The sequence below is a fragment of the Crotalus tigris genome, unplaced genomic scaffold (assembly GCF_016545835.1).
Source record: "Crotalus tigris isolate CLP2741 ecotype Arizona unplaced genomic scaffold, ASM1654583v1 scf7180000020941.558017, whole genome shotgun sequence".
Taxonomy (NCBI): domain Eukaryota; kingdom Metazoa; phylum Chordata; class Lepidosauria; order Squamata; family Viperidae; genus Crotalus; species Crotalus tigris.
The window spans coordinates 25,346-46,449 of NW_024098270.1; the positions used below are offsets into that span (position 1 = coordinate 25,346).

At 44.4% G+C, this 21,104-nt stretch overlaps 2 protein-coding genes across 3 annotated transcripts in view; one reads left to right on the forward strand and one right to left on the reverse strand.

Annotated features, from left to right (window-relative positions):
• The window catches only part of LOC120319714 (CD209 antigen-like protein C), a 38,682-nt gene that overhangs the window by 2,708 nt on the left and 14,870 nt on the right, over positions 1-21,104 (forward strand). Inside the window, exon 1 of one of the 2 annotated variants that reach the window (XM_039368832.1) lies at positions 431-2,000. The exons of the other annotated variant lie outside the window; for it this stretch is intronic. The gene's annotated coding sequence lies outside the window, so the exon portion shown is untranslated. Of the gene's footprint in view, positions 1-430; positions 2,001-21,104 lie in introns of those variants that run through there. 2 annotated transcript variants of the gene reach the window in all.
• On the reverse strand, positions 5,350-19,379 carry LOC120319713 (CD209 antigen-like protein E). The gene is made up of 8 exons (XM_039368829.1): positions 17,842-19,379; positions 17,209-17,270; positions 15,193-15,309; positions 12,109-12,207; positions 11,421-11,507; positions 10,261-10,412; positions 6,911-7,026; positions 5,350-5,583 (listed from the first exon to the last, which is right to left on the reverse strand). Exons 2-8 carry the CDS (start codon positions 17,237-17,239, stop codon positions 5,430-5,432), a joined length of 756 nt encoding a protein of 251 aa, XP_039224763.1. The 5' UTR covers positions 17,240-17,270; positions 17,842-19,379; the 3' UTR covers positions 5,350-5,429.

Consider the following 21,104-nt stretch of genomic DNA (forward strand, 5'->3'; position numbering starts at 1 on the left):
CTTCCATGTTGGAGGACTCACAACTTCTGGAGGCAAGCCATCCCACTGATTAATTGTTCTAAATTTGTCCTTAGTTCTAGGTTAGTCCTCTATTAGTTTCCATCTATTGCTTCTTGTCCTGCCTTTAAGTGCTTTGGAGAACAGGTTGACCCTCTCTTGTCTGTGGCAGCCCCTCAAATATTGGAAGACTGCCATCATGTCACCCCAGTCCTTCTCTTCATTAAACTAGACATACCCAATTCCTGCAACTGTTCTTTGTATGTTTTAGCCTCCAGGTCCCTAGTCATCTTTGTTGCTCTTCTCTGCACTCTTTGTAGGATCTCAACATCTTTTTTACATTGTGGCAATCAAAACTGGATGCAATATTCCAAGTGTGGCCTTACCAGGGCATTATAAAATGGTACTAACAGGTCGCATGATCTTGATTCTATCCCTCTGTTGATGCAACCTAGGAATGTATAGATTTTCTTGGCAGTTTTTACATACCGGTACATGTTCTTTTAATTTAACGGAGATGTCTATTGATTCCTCCAGCAGAGGTTTATCATTGAGATGGAAAGGATACTGATTTAGATAGATTACTTTACCTAAGATATAATTTATAAAGATAAACCACAGTGGCTTCCTAACAAAACAGATTAAAACCAAAAAGATGTGTCCACCAGGGCTATATACAAGCCCTCTTCCTCTTTAATTTTTATATAAATAACATTGTGAAAGAGTTTAATAATCCTTCCTTTCATGCCCCATCAATTGGAAATAGCAAGGTCCCTTTGTATGCAGGCAACATGGTAGACATGTCCACATTAATTGGAATAAGAAGAATCCTGACAAAATTTGGCACTTACCGTACTCGTTATACAACAAGGTTTCTATATCCTCTGTGCTTATTCACAAGGATCAATGGCTTATGATCAGCAAATATTCTTGCTAATATTTTAGCTTTGTAAATCCATTTAAGTAGATTCTTGGAGATCTACCACATATCAGTTCTCAAAAATGACCAGTGTTTCGCAGAAAATTATATATAATCTTTTAAGTGACATGTGGCCTCCTGCCATGAGCAACAGAAGCGGGCCAAAGCGCTATGCAAGCAGCGGAAGCAGCCCGAAGCACCATGCGGTATCCTGCCGGGAGAGTGGCAATGGCACAATGTGTCACATGGCATCAAGCCACCAGTGGCGGCAAGCGACCGCAGAAGGAGTCAAGCAGCAGCACAACAGGTGTTGGGGTATCTGTGGTAGTCCTACCGGTAAGGTAAGTGGGTGCGGGGCACATGGGGCAGTTTCATCCCCCCTACCCCTGCCCTAGCTTGATTTTTAGGGGTGCGCCTCACCCCAAAAAGAGGGCTTAGTTTTGGACTAGGGCTTATATTAGGCCCACCCCCAAAAATCAAGCTAGGGCTTACTAATCGGGCTGGGTCTAATTTTCGGGGAAACATGGTAAGTCTCAACAAGCCAAGAATCACACAAGGCTGATCAGCAACAGGTATCATCTGAACAGCTGAAGCAGTCAGATGAAGATGAAAGCCCAGCCTCCAGACCTAGTGAGTGGAATGAAGAGTACTGGTAGAGGTGTTTGAGGAGGCCTCCCACCAAGCAAAAGAGTCAATCTCGTGACTGATGATAGTTGGCTGCAACCTGATTTAAGAGGCAACTTTAACCTATGTTCCTTTGCTGGAAAAAAAAACAGTCTGATTGGTGTCTCCTTTTTTGACCTCAGGACCGATTGACAACCTTGAACCCAGGTCTCAGAACTTGGGACTTAATTTTAACTATTCTTCAGTGCCATCGGTCAGAGACTCTGTTCTGGTTTCCATTCTTCTGTTATCTCTTGACCTTGATGAAGCTGCGAAGTGCCACAGCAATTGCGTGCGACTAATTAAAACAAGAAGCCAAACCCAAAGAAGCTGGTTTGTTATGCTCAGGCGAAGTCGAAAGCGATGATTTCCACATCGCTTTCAAACAGTGCATCGCTTCAAAAAAAAAACAACCAAAAAGGTAGATTTTGAGTGGTTTGCTTCTATAGGTATTGCCCTGGAGACCCAAAATGTTGGATTTGTCTGTTTATTCTGTGTCTCCTATAGAGCAGTGTTTCCCAAACTTGACAATTTTAAGGCATGAGGACTTCAACTCCCAGAATTCCACAGCCAGCAACGCTGGCTGTGGAATTCTGGGAGTTGAAGTCCACATGCCTTAAAATTGTCAAGTTTGGGAAACACTGCTATAGAGCAAACACTGCTCATCCTGGGATGCTGCCAGAGGAAGCACAGGGAGAGGAGGGTCTGCTCAGAGGAGGACCCCTGACAGGGCCCACCAAAACCTTTGAGGCCCTCAATAGCAGGGGGGAGCTGAGGGAAGCCATTTCCGGCGGAAGGAGCAAACACTGAGGGTGTTCCACTACAAAGGAGAGACAGAGAAGGGCTCTCTCCTAAGGGAAGAAGCCCCCTTGCCAATTTGGCTACGGTTAATCGTCTTTCTACGGGGGGGGGGGGGGCTTCAGGCATGCCTAAGAACGTTTGTTGCCCAAGGCCAGCCATTGGTCTGCCGAGAGTGAGCAGAGTTAGTAATAGTAATAGTAGTAAAGTTGGAAGGGACCTTGGAGGTCATCTAGTCCAACCCCCTGCTCAGGCAGGAAACCCTACACCATTTCGGACAAGTGGCTGTCCAGTCTCTTCTTAAAAACTTCCAGTGTTGAAGCATTCACCGTTTCTGGAGGCAGGCTGTTCCACTGATTAATTGTTCTCACTGTCAGGAAGTTTCTCCTTAGTTCTAGGTTGCTTCTCTCCTTGATCAGTTTCCACCCGTTGCTTCTTGTCCTGCCTTCAGGCGCCTTGGAGAATAGCTTAATTCCCTCTTCTTTATGGTAGCCCCTGAGATATTGGAAGACTGCTATCATGTCCCCCCTTGTCCTTCTCTTCGTTAAACTAGACCTACCCAATTCTGGTCCCAGCGGTGGTGCTACGTTAAGCTGGCTGCTTTGGGCTCTTGAGCAGAGCGACAGCACACAGGATGGGCTAGTGGTGAAGGGGTGGGGTAGTATTAGAGAGATGGAAGTCCATCCTCGGCCACGGAGACTCCCTGGGGGAAGGGAAGGGAAAGGGAGGGGAGGGGGCGAAGGGAAGGGCACGTGAGTCTGTGCCCACCCAAGAGAGTCGAGGAGCAATTACGTCCAAGGCCCAAATCTATCGATTGCTTCTTTGACCTCTTTTCTCTCGGATAGGCCTCCCTCCCACTGCTTGGCACGCATCTGGTGATGGAAGACTGTGGGGAGGGTGAAGCAACATCACACCTACCAAAAAAGCCCAACGTGCCAATGCAGCTAAATCCAATTTCCTCGGTAGCTTAAGCACTATTAGTAGCCTTCTGCAGGTAAGTAACTGAGTTCAAACATGCCTGGGATAAAACACCTGTCCACCATCTGACAACGATTAAAAATTGAAAAGGAATAAAGAAGAAGAAATTAATTAAATGGAAAACAAAAAGACAAACTCAGAGGACAGACTGGATGGACCAGGTCTTTTTCTGCTGTCAGGGTCCTTGGATAATCTCTGAGCTTGGTTGTTTTCAGTGCTAGTAAAGAGTTGGAGCTGCTCTGAGTTTATATTCTAGTGGCTTGCCCTGTCAGTGTTGGTGCGAACGATCTTGGGGGTACTTTGGTATGGCTGTTTATAGTTAGCTTGTTTGGCCGTTCCTTGATTGGGGTGTTGTTTACTTCTTGATGGTTGGTCTGATGATGTTAATCTTGGAGTTAATCTATGCTCTCCCGGGTGCTGATTGCTGATGAGGAAGTGTTTTGGTCTTTCCGTTCCCTTTTTGGCTGGCTGATTGTCTCTTTTGTGCACAATATGAAGGTATTGTTTGTGTGTCTGTTGATGACCAATTTGTCAGAGTGCCAGGCTTCTAGAAGTTGGGACTTGACTTGACCTAGGATGGTCACCATTTCTCAGCTGAAACTATGGCGAAGTCTGTCCATATGCTATGAAATCGAAGAGTTTTCATCGTGTCTTCTGCCATGCCCAGTGACTAGTTGTCAGTTTTCTTATTTGGGGGTTCAAATCGTCCAGTTCAGCTTGTGTCCACTTAATATTTCCAGCAGTCTATTGGACCACAGGGTTGGCCCAGTTATTGATGGCGTTTTCACTGTTCGGTTTTGTCTTCTCAAGTCTTCAGATGAATTCTTCGCTAGTCAGATTTTTAACTTGATGTTATCCAAAAGTGTAAAATTCCTAGATACTTGTAGGCTTCATCCTGAGGGCTCCTGGTGGGTTTTTTTGGCATTTCCCTTCCATTACCGGTCCTGAGCTCAGGCGGCTTTATTGCTGCTGAAGCACATTGCTCTAGGCCAAACTCCATGGCTACATGTGCGCCACAAACATCTTTGGTGTTTGTCAGTGATGGGATTTTAAGTTCTGAGTTTTCCATAAAGCTTCAGGTCATCCATGTAAAGCAAAGAGGACAGGAAGACCTGGAGGAACGCTGTCCATGGGGTCGCGATGGGTCGGACACGACTTCGCAATTAACAACAACAACAACAATTCATTTTTTTTTTTACTGCTGCTCGATAGCCAAGATTTGTTTTTTCTTCAGCATCACAAAGTTGTTGGCCCATTCTGTTGTGAGGAACGACAATTCTTAGATGAATAGAAGTGTGTCTTCTAAGACAATGATTAAGACACAGAGGGAGGAGCCACCACAGGGAAGGCCCTTCTTCTTGGTCCCACCAGATGGACCCCCTTAGCAGAGAGGACCCATAACATTCTCTGCCTCCCTGCTCTGGTGGGTCGGGTGGACGTAACTGGGAACAGACAGTCTTTCCAATAACCTGGTCCCAGGCCACGCAGGGTTTTAAAGACAACAACCAGCATCCTGAATTGGACCCAGAAGCAAATCAGAAACCAGTACAGTCCCTGCAAGAGGAGTGACACACGTGCAAATCTAGACTTGCTAAAAACCACGTATTTTGGACCAACAGCAGCTTCTGGATGTCTTTTAAGGGCAGCCCCATGTAGAGGGCCTTGCAGTAGTCAGGACGGAGGGTGTCTGTGCTGTGGGTGACTGTGAGCAGGGCTTGTTGGTCCAGGAATGGGTGTGACTGATGCACAACCTGTAGTTGCTTACAGGGTTAAGGCTTCTATATGCTACAGAGGGAGTCTTTCCAGTGAACCCTGAATAATAAAAGCTGCAATGAGCCTTGATTATCTGCTCTGGGTTTTCATTCTGGACCACTAATTCAGCAAACCTCCACTTACCACATCTCAATAAACTGTTTCAGACACTGTAAGATAAGTTTTGTCGAGAGGATAAGGACGAGTAGGAAACCGGCAGAGAAAAGGAAGTTGGCAAAATATGGTTCCCACCATGCATTTATTAGTGCCAATGCCGCTGGGTTTGGAGATCTCATACTCAGATTCCACCATCTTGAATTAGCTAGGGCATCCATATGCTCTTTGGCATCATCTTACAACAAAAGTATCTTTTCTCTTCACAAGGAGCATCATGCCAACATTTCAAAAGTGGGCAGGGAGGTATGGCAACAATGCAAGTTTCTGTTGCGTCATTAGGCTGCCCAGTAGCCCAGAAGCTGAAAACAAAAGCAAAACTCATTAGACACTATCTAGATCAGTGGTCCTCAACCTGTGGGTCGGGACCCCATTTGGGGTCGCACGACCATTTCACGGGGGTCGCCAAACAAGGCTGTCCGCCATTTTTTCCCCCTTTTCCTTAGCTGTGCTCCTCCCTTTTATTCTATTGGCTTTTGAAAGCCAATAGAATAGACTCTCTTGAATAGAGTCTAATTCTATTGGCTTCCAAAAGCCAATAGGAATTGTCCAGGCTGTCTCTGCCCTGCTGAGCCCGCCAAAAGTCCCATTCTGCAAACGGTGCTGCACCAGTTGAGTAGTCCTCGACTTACGACCGGTTGGGGGTTGCGGCATTAAAAAGGTTGAGAACCACTGATCTAGATCTAGTTAGAGATAGATCTAGGTATGTATATCTAGAGATATAAATGTAGAGCACTAGATCTAGATCTTGGTCTATATCTAGATTTTATCTAGACCTAGATATATTTTGAAAGTCAAATAAATATCCCCTTCTTTCCTTCCTTCCTTCCTTCCGCTGCCAAATCACAATCACAATGGGTTATTGTTAGATTAGCATTTTCTGTCGATATGAAATACACAACTTGTTATTGGCAAATTTACAGCAGGGCATTGAGATGGGGGGAGAGAGTGGATGTTGGGACCTCAGCATGAGGTCCACGGGGGACTTCTAGTGGTCAAGGGTCAGGGGAGATTAGGGGTTATATTTCATCTTGACACATCTGCGGCAGAAGAAGTCCTAATGAAGGAGAATCTTTGTAGCTCAGGGTTGAAATGTCCTTGGTGCTCTCTGCTCTTGGTGGTTTTCTTGCCGATGTTTCATTGCCCAACTAGCTAACATCATCAGGGCTAGTGCCGGCACTGATATTACCTCGTTTGGGTAACAAAACGTCTGCAAGAAAACAGCCAAGAGGTGAGAGCACCAAGGACCCCTCAGAAGAAGATCTGTTCCCAGAAAGCAAGTGGCCTGTTGCAGCCTCTGGAAACAATTTCAGGATGAGGGCCACCGTATCACTGGATCTATCAGGGCAGGGATCTATCAGCATTCGGTTACTGGTGGATTCATTTACCAGATCAGCCTTGCAGAGGCTTCCCAACAGCTTGGGAAACAGCCCAGTTCTTTTGGGACAATGCTTGTAGATGCAAAGGGTTGGCCAATCATGTCCTTTTGGACCAAGGCTAGACTTTTGAGGGTTAGGACCATGGATGATTGATTCTGACTCCCCTTCTTTCAGCCCCAGGGGGAGGGTGGTAAGCATGAAATCCTTATGCACAACTTGCCATATAATTAGATTTTGTTTGAAAACTTACGTTTCATCTGGAACATCTCCATTTAGCCACAACAGCCCACCTGAAACACTGGTGTTCTTCCTGAGTCCTATCCAATAGTCGCGGTTATTTTTTTTCACCATTTCATCTAGGAAGCCCTTGAGGAGGAAAAAGAATAGATAGATAGATAGATAGATAGATAGATAGATAGATAGATAGATAGATAGATAGGAGAGAGAGAGATCAAAATAGAGATATAAAAATAGATAGATAGATAGATAGATAGATAGATAGATAGATAGATAGGAAAGAAAGAGATAGATAGATAGATAGGAGAGAGAGATAAAAATAGATATAGAAATAGATAGATAGATAGATAGATAGATAGATAGATAGATAGATAAATAGATAGATAGGAGAGAGATAAAAATAGATATAGAAATAGATAAGAGATAAAGATATAGAGATAGATAGATAAATAGATAGATAGAGATAGATAGAAGAGATAAAAATAGATAGAAATAGATAGATAAGAAAGAGATAAAGATATAGAGATAGATAGATAGATAGATAGATAGGTAGGTAGGTAGGTAGGTAGGTAGGTAGGTAGGTAGGTAGGTAGGTAGATAGGTAGGTAGATAGATAGGTAGATAGATGCGGAAGGGAGGGCGAAAGGAAGGAAGGAAGGAGAGAGAGGAGGGTGAAAGGAACGGGGGGAGGGGAGAAAGGGAGATGATATAAAGTTTATTGGAAATTAAGGCTTAAGAGAGGAACATATGTGGCCCATGATTCGTTCCCAACCCCATTAAGGACTGACTGATCCTCTCCCCTTCCCAACCATCAGTGTCTTTGTGAACCTTCAGGAGCTTTGAGCAATCTCTAGCAGAGGTATCAAATTCGCCATGTCACATGACGTGACATGATGTTTCGCGACTTTTTTCCCCTTGTTAGAGCTGGGGTGGGCGTGGCTTCCACGTGACACATCCAGCCCATGGGCTGGCAGTTTGACACCCCTGATCTATAGGTATAAAGCAACAGTCTTTTCGTCAAAAACACTCTTCCTGTGTTTTCAGATTACAACTCCAAGGATTAATAGAATAACAGAACTGGAAAGGACACTGAAGGTCATTTAGTCGAGGGCTTTTCAACCTTTTCATCCATTGTACCACTTTTAGGATATGGCAACATCCGAGTACCACCAGTCACCTAGCAAGGTGTCAAAAACCTAATGACACCCCCCCCCAAAAGGAAAAAAATGATAAAGTACAGGTAGTCCTCGACTTACAACAGTTCGCTTAGTGACTGTTTGAAGTTACAATGGCACTGAACAAAGGGCCCCCCAAGCCACAGCCGAGCAAGACACCTGCCTGCCCACCTGCCCGCGCTCTTCCTCCTGTCCGAGGTTTTCATTGTTGTGAGCATTTCTGTTGAGGATTGGCAATGGGGGTGGGGTGGGGGGTGTTTGGTTTTTATTCCCCCCCCCATCTGCTGGGTGGTTGCAGCAGGTTTTGGTCCCTTCACATGACCCTGGGACACTGTGACCGTCATAAATACGAATCAGTGACCAAGCATCTGAATGTAAATCACATGACCCTGGAGAGGCTGCAACATTCCAGCTGATCGGCGCTTCTTCTGGGCTCAGCGGAAGCGCCAGGATCAGCGCCGAGCTCCAGCTGGAGCCTGGTGCTGATCCTGGGGCTTCCGCTGAGCCCTGACAGCCCTGCAGCTCCAGCCGTCTCTCGCTCAGGCTTGTGTGGTGCTGCCACCGGTTCAGCTCATTCCCCTCCCTTGCTACCACTTTTCTAGGATGGTCGTGTACCACCTGCCAGGTGCCAATGTACCACAGGTGGTACCGTACCACTGGTTGAAAAGCCCTGCTCTAGTCCAACCCCCTGCTCAGGCAGGAAACCCTACACCATTTCAGACAAATGGCTGTCCAGTCTCTTCTTAAAAACTTCCAGTATTGGAGCATTCACTGCTTCTGGAGGCAGGTGGTTCCACTGATTAATTGTTGTCACCGTCAGGAAGTTTCTCCTTAGTTCTAGGTTGCTTCTCTCCTTGATGAGTTTCCACCTGTTACTTCTTGTCCTGCCTTCAAGTGCTTTGGAGAACAGCTTGACTCCCTCTTCTTTGGGGCAGCCCCTGAAATACTGGAAGGCTGCTATCCTGTCCCTCCTCCTCATTAAACTAGACATTCTTCATTTCTTTTAACCTCCAGTCCCCTACTCATCTTTGTTGCTCTTCTCTGCACTCTTTCTAGAGTCTCAACATCATTTTCATATTGTGACAACCAAAACTGGATGCAATATTCCAAGTGTGGTCTTGCCAAGGTATTATAAAGTGGTACTAACAAACACTTCACGTGATCTTGATTCTGTCCATCTGTTGATGCAGCCTAGAACTGTGTTGGCTTTTTTGGGTGCTGCTGCACACGGCTGGCTCCTATTTAAGGAATTGTCCACTTGGACTTTGAGATCCCTCTTACAATTACTATTATTGATCTAATTAAGCTCAATAGTAGATTAGAATAGGAGGAAGAGGTTTAGGATATGAGGTTCCAGGTTTCTTTCTTTCTTTCTTTCTTTCTTTCTTTCTTTCTTTCTTTCTTTCTTTCTTTCTTTCTTTTCCTTCCTCCCTTCCCCCTCCCTCTCTCCCTCCCTCTCATTTTGTCTCGCTTCCTCTCCTTTTCTCCTCCCTCCTCTTCCTTCTTTCCTTCCTCTCCCTTCCTCTTTCTTTCTCCTCCCTCCCTTCCTTCCTGTCCCTTTTTATCCATTGCTCTTTCTTTCTCCTCCCTCCCTTTTCCTTTCTCCCTTTCTCCTTTCTCCCTTCCTCCCTTCCTTCCCCCCTCCCTCCCTCCTTTCCCCCCTTCCTATATTTTCACAATATGCAGCGCAGCTCCCCTTTTCCTGTGCACCCCAGGAGGCAGGTGCGTGCTCTTCTCATCTATCCTTCCAAAAGAAAATTCCCTCTAAGCCCCTTTCAGCTTCCCAGCAAATCCCCTGCATTCTTCCCTCTTGGGTCCTAACCAGGCCTGATCAAGGATGCCCCCCCCCCCGCCCACGCTCTCTCTTGCCCTTATCACTCCACCGGCCAACACAGAGAAGCGGCTCCAGAAACCTTCAGCATCCGTTCCTCCCTTCTGCGTCTCTTACTCTCACTTGCTCTCCTTCTGTTGTCTTGGGGACCCAGGCAGCTTCCCGGCTGCACCCATTTTCAGCCACCAGCAACTGATTTTCAGTTTGGAAAAATGTTGTTAGTTGCGAAGTGGTGTCCAACCCATCGCGGCTCCATGGACAACGTTGCCTCCAGGCCTTCCTGTCCTCTGCCATCTTTGAGGCTTTTTCGTGAAACACCCATTTTAGAAAAATGGTGACATATATGCCTGTGCTTACTTGTTCTTCAGGAAGTGTACCGGAATACAAATCTGCAGTGTGTCTTTCCATACAGTCGTCACGAGACTCCTGCCAAGTTTTTTGTGCCGTAGAAAAGAAATAGAGGTTTTTGTCGAAAGCAAGCCAGTTTGGAAGCATTTCAGTAAGAATTTCTTCGAATCCATAGAGAAAACAAGAAGATTACATTAGTTAATGCAAAAATCTTACAAGCCTATTGTAATTGTTAAAATCAATACACCATTCAAAGTTAACGGTATACTTCTCTTGGAGTACAGTGTTCTTCCTAAAATTCCAAGGAAGTATTTCAAAAGTTTTCTGTATTTTTTTTTTATTTTTTTTATTTATTAAATTTATTTACTGCCCGTCTCGTGGCTCCAGGTGACTCTGAGTGGTTATATGTTTCATTGTCCTTCCATGAGGCACTGTTCAGTTATTTTTTAAAATTATTTTAAATAATAATAATAAAACAACAACTGCAGCATCCCCTGAACACCGTCAGCATTGACAAATTGCCCATTGGTCAATTGCAAAAGGCAGCTTCACCTGCACCAATCCCTTTCACACTACCAAACAACCAGATCCGTCTATTCCGAGTCCTTGGCAAGGACTCAATAGAAGCATAAAAATGCCAAAATCTAGTTGAACTTCCGGCTAACTTCTGCAATAAATCAATATTATGTTTTTTTCCTCCTGAACAATCGTTCAGGATTATTAAATATTTCTGAGTGGTATCTCTGTTAATTCCATTTTTCAACAAAATGTTTAAATTTAGGGGCTACTATTATGGAAATAGCTAGGACTTTTCTCATAAAGCTGTGACTGTCACATGATAACGGGGTCTTTATCCACTTCATTAACGTCTTGCAATAAAAACTAAACTGAGTATGTACTACTCAATAGAAGGGTTACTATTTGGCACTCTTGAATGTTACCATCTTGTTAATTATATCGCAGAGCTTTCGTCTATATCTGTGCAAAAGGAACTTTGGGTATAGAGACCAAATTTACTAGCTATTTGGAACCAACAGATATCATAAGCTTTGGTCAGATATTTGAAATTAAAGATTATAGAGCACTTTGAGACTCCAGAAATGCTTCAGGAAAGGGAATTTCAGATTGCTTATTCTTAGGCTTCCGGATTGCAGACTTGATTAACTTACTAAGTTCATGGTCTAGCTCTTCATTCTTTAAGGTCCAATTCAACAGCTCCAATGTTAAGAGATGAACCGCAGCAAGGACCTCCAAGTCTAAAAGCATGCAGCAATTCAAGTCAAGAGATTGGAAGTAAAAATCTACAATAAGAACCAAATCATGTCCCAATTCTTTTAAATTCTGGGGGATTAAGGAGACCATGAGAGAAGGGGGTGAAATCCTGGAAGATTTTGAATGAATAATTATGTATACGAATTTAGACATTTGAGGATGTTCTGTTCAACAAGTAGATTGGGGTGGGAGCTGACCTCAGAAAACGTTGAATTTATTATGTTGCCAGCTCATACAGCGGGGGGGGGGGGGTGGCTGCTTCCATGCATTCCTGCATCCTCTCTTGAGCCAGGGCCACGTGCAACAGGAGGTTGCCTTGCTAGGAAGCCTGTCAATTGGACATCTCAACTTGCCCAGAATATCCTAAGCAGGCTTGAAGTAAAGTGGCCCTGGTTTGCTCTTTTGGCAGACTAGCAAACGTGTGTCCAAACCTGTTGCTGACCCCACTAACAAGGAAACCTGCCTGTGGCACAGGTGCTATTAAGACTGGTAACCGAGTTGCACCTTCTCCAGCCTGCTCTTAAAAGCTGTCCCGTTTTATTGCAGCCAAGCAGCTGTTTCTGAACCTGCTGGCTCCTTGCTTACCAGTTTTGTCTAATAAACTTGTATCGTATTCCACAGCAAATTGCCGAATTGAAGCCACTGCGTCTAGAAGACTCTGACTCTTTTTAATTTCAGTTTGGTCTATAGAAGAGAAAGGAGAAGAAGTAGAGTGTTAAGTTCCCCTCCCAATAATCATAAATGAATATACTATTATTTTGATTATTATTATCTGCGACAACCTGGTAGTCAAAACCTCACGGGCTGCCCTGCAAAATAGGGTGGCCCCCGACAGGTGCATCACCTTCCCTCGGTTGGGCTTTTTCCAGAGATATAAACAACAACAAAAAACCTCTTGAAGAGAATAATTCTGTGGACTTGCCCCATCCTTGCCCAATGTCAGTTTGATTGTGTACTATAGAGAGTCCTCAACTTACAACAATTGAGCCCAAAATTTCTGTTGATAAGTGAGACATTGGTTACGTGAGTTTTGCCTCATTTTACGACCTTTGCTACATTTCTTAAGTGAATCACTGCAGTTGTGAAGTCAGCCACTTGGGTGTTAAGTGAATCAGGCTTCTCCTTTGACTTTGCTTGTCACAGGGTAATCACATGACCCGGGGACACAGCAACCGTCATAAATATGAGTCAGTTGCCAAGTATTTTGATCACGTGACCATGGGGCTTCTGCAATGGTCATAAGTGTGAAAGCCTGCTGTTGTAACTTCAAACAGTCACTAAGTGAACTGTTGTAAGTGGAGGACTTCGTGCATTTTATCTAATACATTTGTATCCGACATTCAGGGTGGTTTACAGCTCTTGAAAAGTCAAATGATGAAACATAAGAATAAAGGTAGTACAATTAAAACCCAGTCCCAAAGGTGCTTTCTCCAAAAGACTTTCGTGGTGTTTCTTTGAAGACATTTATCGTTAACATCATTAACATTTTCAGCTATCAAAAGAGGGTCCCCGGCATCGCAGATCCTTGATGTTCCTTCCCCCAGTTTGAAAACCACATCCATCTTCTTTCCATCCAGTGTCCCTTCAGACGTATTCAGTAGATAGGTTGAAGAAGAAAGGAGATTGCCACCGGTTGGAAGCAGCCTGAACATTCACTCCCAATGTCCTGTGGCTTCCTGGCCGTGTGCTGGTTTTGCATGGGGACCATGGGATCTTCCGGAAGATATTCTTATGTCTCCATGCACAGGCTGACATGATGAACAGCCGCAAAGGCCTTGGCTTCCTCAGCGATCCAGCACGGATCAGAAAAGGGTCTCCTTGGACTTTTCTAAAGGCACCTGAAATATCTTCTTTCCCGGGAAAGGCTCTAAGCGGTGCTGGATGTCATAAGCATGATGATAGCATGGAAAATTAGAGATGCTTTCAAAAGCCAATAGAATAAAAGGGAGTAGCACAGCTAAGGAAAAGGGAAAAAAATGGCAGACTGCATTGTTTGGCAACCCCCATGAAATGGTCGTTCGACCCCAAATGGGGTCCCGACCCACAGGTTGAGAACCACTGCTCTAATCGGTGCTGGATGTCATAAGCATGATGGTAGCATGGAAAATTAGAGATGCTGTACGATGGCTGCATGATCAGCTGCGTTTCCTCTCTTTGGGGTCGGTATGTACGTTGACCTCTCCCAGTCTGATGACCGCTGCCTCGTTCTCGGGATTGGCCAGCATCATTTACAAATTCTTGTTCTGTTGCCTGCAATATTTCTGTAGGAATTCCCTCTGACTTAACTTCCTTCTTGAACTAGAAATGCTTGTAAGGCGGGAACAGCTTCTTCAGCATCTTGGATGTTGACCTCTCCAATCCACAGACTCTCCGTGTATTCCTTCCTTCTTGGTTTGATCTGTGTGGCATCAGTTGTTATTATTATTTATCTATCTATTTCATCAATTAATCTATTTATTTGCCACCCACCTCACCACAATCGCAACCTATAGTGATGATTTGGAGTTTGAAACATCCTCCTAGGTTGAAGTAACTTTGGAAGACTTTCTTTTTCTATGTTTGTTTCCATCTTCAGTGTCTTTACAAATGTCATTAGAATATTGCTTTTTGTCTCCTATAACTGAAATCCCTTGCTACGTTCCTTCTGGATATTTTTACGTTTCTTGGCTTTGGCTTCTCTTCTTGGCAATTCCCACCATTTGCGTTTACATTCAGTTTGCTTTCGTTTGTTTCCTGATCTTTGTCAGTCTCTTTTCACATTCAGCGTAACTTGATACCTACACCTGAGCATTCTATGGAGATTCTCAGTCATCCAGGTCATCGTTGTCCCAAAGGTGCTTTTCCCCAAAAGGTAACTGGACTTTCTTGGTTTTTTTTTTTTTTTTTGAAAATGTTTTGCTTCTCGTTCTCTTTTTCTGAACTGAAGAAGCTCCTTGCTCTTCTGGTGGCCTCAACCATCATTTCTTTATGCTGTTCTTGTGTCTCTTTGATGTTGTCTCTCCATCTTCTTTGGGGTTTCCGCTGTGTTCTTTGATCTTCTCCTCTTTTTGTATATGTCTCATACAGTACGCAATCCCACGACATCCTCTCCAAGTGAGCAAACCACTTTATTTGCTGTTTTCTATGTAGTTTAAGATTGGTTCTATGCCAACTGTTTCCCTTATGATATTATTAGTCACCTGAGTTAGGATGCCTTTCAAAAGAGAAATTGTGTCATTCTAGTTGGTAAAAGCATCAGAGGATTTGGGATGTTGATTTCAAGGAAGTTGAAAAGAATTTACTAAAATATCACCAAAGCTATTTTCCCTAAGCTGGCAAAGCAGAGCCAATGAAGGTTTCCCGATTGTGAAAGAGAGAGACTGAATTGTTCCCTGGCCTAATTTGTTGAAATCTGTGGGTGGTAACAATAAAGGAGAATATTTGTAGCTCAGGGTTGAAATAAGGGGTCCTTGGTGCTCTCTGGGTTGTTTCCTTGGAGACATTTCATGACCTAACTAGGGAACTTCATCAGTGCTAGTAAGGAGTTGGGTCTGCTCTCAATTTATACTCAAGCCACTAGAATACAGAGTCTTTTGCGTGTGGGGAGAGAAATCAGTGCTCCTGTTGAAGCAAATTCCACAGGACCTTCAAATAAAGCCTTTATCGATCTCTTATAAGAAGGCAACTTACACAGATAGGTCATCACCACAGCAAGAACGAAGAAGAGGAAAACCAGTATTTTAGTTCTTCGTTTGCCTTGATCTGAATCCAGGTAGTCACCGAATCGCTCGAAAAAGTTCTTTGGTGCTGGAAGAAGACAAATGGGTAGCTTAATCAATTGTGAGGCTGACCATTCCTTCTCCCTGACCCCTGCTCTTTCCTGGAAGGTGCTCTCATGCATTCCAGGCAAAGGACCCCCCCCCCTTTGCCTATTGGCCCAAGAACGGTTTTGCATCCCTCAACAGAGACGGAAATGTTGAGCAACTTTCTAAGCCTGTGCGGTGAGAACTCTACTTTTGCCACAGTTCATATCGGCAGCCTTGGAAGGGAAGACATCACATTTGGAATTTGTTTTTTAACTTAAGTCAGGTTAAAGGGAGAGAGGAGCTGCTCTACATGGCTTCAGAAGGTCAAAAGAAGGGGCTCCTGGAAAGAGGTCTCCTTTTGACTGGACTCCCCTATGTTTTCCTGTGGCCTGTCAAGGATCTAAGAAGGGGGAGGGGGCATTGACAGATAGAGACGGAGGAGCACCCATTGCAGCTCCTCCATTTTTACCTAAAATGCCCCCTCCCGCTTCCTAGATCTTATCTCTTTTTGTTCCACTTATTTGTGTGGGAAGTCAGCCCTGTCCCCAGAGAAGGAAATATTAAAAAGGCAGAATATTGTATTTCCTCAAAAGATCTTAAAAAGGCAGAAAAGCATGCCCAGTTTTTCTTAATAGCCTCAAGTCTCTCTCCCCCAAGCAGAAACCAGCTCTGTAGAAATGCAGATGTGATAATCGTGTCAGCGTCAAGGCCCTGTGGGGTTTGACACTAACTGTGGGGGTTCCATTGGTGGACAGAGCGATGGCAGCTGCCGGAAGCAATGGCAACAGCCTTCAGCGGCATGCTGGGGACTCAACTGGGCAGTGGTAGCCCTCTGGAGGCCCAGGAGTGGGCTACTGCCCAGCCAACATACAGGACTATGGGGGATGGTTGTAACTTCCTGATCGGAGGAGAAAACGGCGGGGCTTTTGAGTCCCGGACAGGCTGCTTGCTAGAAGGAGAGGGACGCTGCTGTGGAGTGATTGCTCCTAATCGTTACTCCGGATGCTGGTTAGTTGGGTGGGGGCAAGTCCAGCGGGGCATGGTATCCATCTATTTAGGGCACTGGGAGGCAGAAGCTCCAAGCGCTGACTTCAGTTTGCGATTGCTGGTTAACACTTTGCAAGGCAAAATGTGACTTTACTTTCCCAGCCTGAATAAACCAAGTTTTCCTTGGTCCCATAGTGACCGTGTTTCTGTTGGGCTCAGGTCTGGGCTTGGGACCTTTGACAGTCAGAAAGATTGAAGCCAGAAAGCTGATGGGATTAGAAAGACAAAGATTCTTAGAATCAACAATCCCTCACACACAAAAATCCAATACTCATCAGCCACAGACTGCTTTCTAAAGCAGTCTCCATTTTGATTATTCCCAGCTTGGACTGGACCCTGATGAAAATGTTTCTTTCAACAATTTGCATGGGAAGAGGGGGTGGAAATGAGGAGGAGGGGAAGAAGAGGAAGAAGGAGAGGAGGAGGAGGAGGAGGAGGAGGAGGAGGAGGAGGAGGAGGAGGAGGAGGAGGAGGAGGAGGAGGAGGAGGAGGAGGAAAGAATCTTCAGTTTGCAATGCAGGTAGAGTTGCTTTTCAGAAATAAGCATCCAGTAATGTCCCGTAATATGACTCAGAAGCTCTGGATAGCACAGAAGGCAGCAGATGGAGCATCACCATTAATCAACACCAGGCAAAGCCGACAACCTTCATCATCAGCACCCAGAAGACACTATCCAAAAGACCACCAAGTTCATGCACTTAGATCCCTGAAAAAAATCTTTTTATGGGATTGAGTCATTTGGGAGTATACATTCTCTAGACTTAACTTCGATGGAGATGTTATGGAAAAGGAGGCAGCATCTGCAACGCTTTGTAGAAAGAGGTGGGAAATAAGAAGAGGTTAAGCAACATACGTGGAGGTTCGGGAGGTGCTTTGGGTGCCATTTTATCTTCTTAGTCCAAATGATCATTCATCCTGTATTGGAGTTTATAGAATATGACACAGGTTATTTTTTTTAAAAAAAAAAACTATATTCAGAAATACAATATACTTCCTCTGGAGTTTAATCTTTTATGTCATTAAAAATCCAGACCTCTGAAGAATCCAGACCTCTGCATGGACCACCCAACCTTTGACAGCTAGGTCCTCAATCTGCAAAGTATCTTAACTGGCCTTGGAGTGATTCTTGGGCTAGTTGACTCTGGCTAATTTCTGACCATAGAGCCTTTCCAGCAAAATCGTAACTTTCCCTCCTGTTATCTAGGATGTGAAAAGGAGAATGACTGCTAGGACCTCCATCTTCTTTCTCCTTGATCCAAACGGGAGAAAATGTGCAGGATCCTTAGACCACTACAAGGAAATTGAGCCCTGAAACCTTCGTAGAAATCAGCGGAAGGATTCTCAAATGATGTGAGGGTTAGTAAACTACATCTGAAGCCTTTCCACAATTCGTCTGCGATATCCCCACCCATCTTGCAAGTTCTCTGCATGACATCTGCATGCACCCAGAGGCCCAATCAATAAGGCAACTTTTAGATGTGCTTACTAATTCAGAATAGAGGAAGGAGATAATGCCGAGGACATCCTTGTTGCTACCCAAAGATTGAAATCAGACTGCCACTTGTCCAGTGCAATGACCAAACGGAGCTTTGTGAGTCAGAGCAAGACCTCTGACCTCAGTTATTGTATCATATTACATCACAATGGCTTAATCAATCAATAATGTCAGCCCAGTAGCCACACGTGAAGAAGAGTGCTCCAGGGATGCCGGTAGCTCAACCAGTTTGACGTCACCTCACCTCATTCGTACCTTCCTGGATGGGCTCAGAATTTCTCTCAGCCAAACTGGCAGCTGTTTTTCTGATGATGTCAAACATTCCAAAATCCCTATTCCAGTTCCTTCCTTGGCCTTCTTTGAGTTGATGTTCCTGTCTAGCTGCAATGACGGCAGTTGCTCTTGGATTCTTTGTTACGTAGGGAATCCAGCTGTCATAGTTCTGATAGACGAGACCAAACAAATCAGAACTCCGAGGCTAGAGATTTCCTCAAAGAACATGTTTATTGGTTACATAGTATCAGCACGGTCCAAAGTGAAACCAAGTCTGCAATCCCCTTCCAAAGAGAAACACTACTACAAAGTTAAATCTCCCACCCCATGGCTATGCAATCAGCTACTTTTCCCAATAGAACAGCTTGGTGGGATTTCTAACCAAGTGCTCACACGGCCCACCTAATCGACAGAAATGAACCTGGCTCCCATGGGATAGTGAATTGTTTAGACTAGCAAAAATCCTCGGAACCCCCTTCCATTCTTGTGGCAACCTAGAATGAGCAAGATGGCTGCCGCCAGATTCGTTGTAGAGTTGACACCAGCAGCAGGTAGAAGCGGTTCTACAAATTTCTCTAGAGGTGCCACAAAGGACAGCGATGGGGGATGGCTGTAATGTAAGAACCATGAATGAATTTTCCTTGAAGGATGAGCTTCTGAGAGAGTTGACCACATGTTGACTTTGACCACACCAGTCTACCAGTGCTTGGATGTACCAGCAGTAGTATTGTCTACATCTACTTCTGCTTTTCTCCTTGACAGTTTCCTATCAAGAGTTCTGATTTGAACAAGATCAAATTCTGCTGTTTGAAGTGGTTAATGGTTTTGATCATCATGGAATTCTTCATCAAAATCTGTATTATTTTTTAAAAAAGATATACAGTGTATATGAACCTGAAAGAGAAGCCTGATCTGCTGAGATAAGACGCTCATAGCATTGCTTAATTTGCCAGGGGTGGAGTTGTACAATTGGATGTCATACTTCACACCACAACAACGGATGATTTCACCCAACAGCCTCATGTAGATGTTGAATAGGAGCAAGGAGAGCACCAAATTCTGTGGTTTCCCACATAGCAGTTGCTGGGGGTGGGATCTCTCCTCTCCAAACACCACTGACTCTTATCAGGACTAGAACAGGCTACCTGATGAGGTGACGATTTTATCCATACAATCCTTTCCAACCCTTTTTTTAAGGGACGTCACACAAGGGCAGGGATTTTAATCACCTTGATTGCACGACCACTTGATATTTACTGAATGAACACCTGGCATAACACACATGGGCCTTATATACAGGTAGTCCCTGACGTACGTCCACAATTGAGCCCCAAATATCTGCAATTAAGTGAGACAGTTGCTAAGTGAGTTTTGCCCCATTTTACAACCTTGCTTGCCACGGTTGTTCAGTGAATCACTGCAGTTGTTAAGTTAGCAACCCAGTCGTTAAGTGAATCTGGCTTTCCCATGGACTTTGCTTGTCGGAAGGTTGCAAATGGTGATCACGTCACCCCAGGAGGCGGCAACCGTCATAAGTATGAACCAGTTGCCAAGCATCTGACTTTGGATCACGTGGCCATTGGGGAATGCTGCAATGGTTGTAAGTGTGAAAAACAGTCATAAGTCCCTTTTTTCAGTGCCATTGTAACCTCAAATGGTCACTTAATGAGCTGTTTTAAGTCAAGAGCTAAATTATTATTATTATTATTATTATTGCTGTTGTTGTTTGAAGGGACCTTGGAGGTCCTCTAGTCCAACCCCACTCAGGCAGAAAACCCTATACCCTTTCAGACAAATGGTTGTCCAGGCTCTTCTTAAAAACTTCCATTGTTGGAGCATTCACAGCTTCTGGAGGTAAGGAGTTCCGCTGATTAATTGTTCTCACTGTCAGGAAATTCCTCCTCAGTTCTAGGTTGCTTCTCTCCTTGATTAGTTTCCATCTGTTGCTTCTTGTCCTGCCTTCAGGTGCTCTGGAAATAGCTTGACTCCCTCTTCTTTGGGGCAGCCCCTGAGATACTGGAAGACTGCTATCCTGTCCCCCCTCGTCCTTCTTGTCATTAAATTAGACATACCCAATTCCAGCAACCGTTCCTTATATGCTTTAGCCTCCAGTCCCCTAATCCAGTCCCCCTTATTAGGATGGGTCATTCAGTCAGCCAGATGTTTGGATTGGATTTGGCATTTTTATCCATCAACTGAGCCCCTCCCAAGGACCTGGGATAGGCAGATATTCTTGTTTGAGTTAATGAAAGATATTGTCACAGGATATGAGCTGTCCTAAACCAAGCTGCCTTTTGCAGTTGACCGATGGTGACTTTGTCAATACTGATGCTCCAGATGTTTGCACCCAAGTCGTTCTACTTCTGTTTGCAGGTCTATATATTTTTCTGATTTTCTCCAGTTCTTTCTCTTCTCTTCTCCTGTCCCCAGCTACTGTCAGCTTGACCCCCTCCTTTTTGGCAACCCCTGAGATACTGGAACATTGGCTATCATGTCACTCCTGGTTCTTCTCTTCATTAAACTAGACATACCCAATTTCAGCAACCATTCCTGTATCTTTATTAGCATTTCAGCTGAATTAAAAACACAATAAAGTATGAATGTTAAAAAGATCTATATTCAGATACCAATGTTTAGATCATCTAACCACTGAGGTTCAGCACCATTTATATGAAAGAAATCAGAAACTGGACGGGTAGATGCTTTCAGCTTACATCCGGTCATGATGTGATCTACAGTTTGATGTGTGACCCCTCAATCCCACTGAGGGGAAGATACTACAGGGTGCCCCATTTATACAGGGAATCCTGGCAGACGCCATGTGAGATGCGAATCCTGTTCAGGGCTGTCCATTTCTTGTGAGGTAATTCAAAGCCTTTTGTTTGGGATCCTTTATGTACACAGGTAGTCCTCGATTTACGAATGTAATGGAGCCTGCCCGTAACCCGAGGATTCGTTGGAGTGAATCATGTAAAATGAAC

Bases quoted from the DNA above. Each gene is read 5' to 3' on its own strand.
- LOC120319713 (XM_039368829.1), bottom strand. From the start codon at position 17,239: ATGGCACCCAAAGCACCTCCCGAACCTCCAC. The intron at 15,310-17,208 runs GTATGTTGCTTA...GTCTTCTTCCAG, and splicing joins AGCACCTCCCGAACCTCCAC to CACCAAAGAACTTTTTCGAG. The intron at 5,584-6,910 runs GTAAGTTTTCAA...TTTTGTTTTCAG, and splicing joins GGAGATGTTCCAGATGAAAC to CTTCTGGGCTACTGGGCAGC.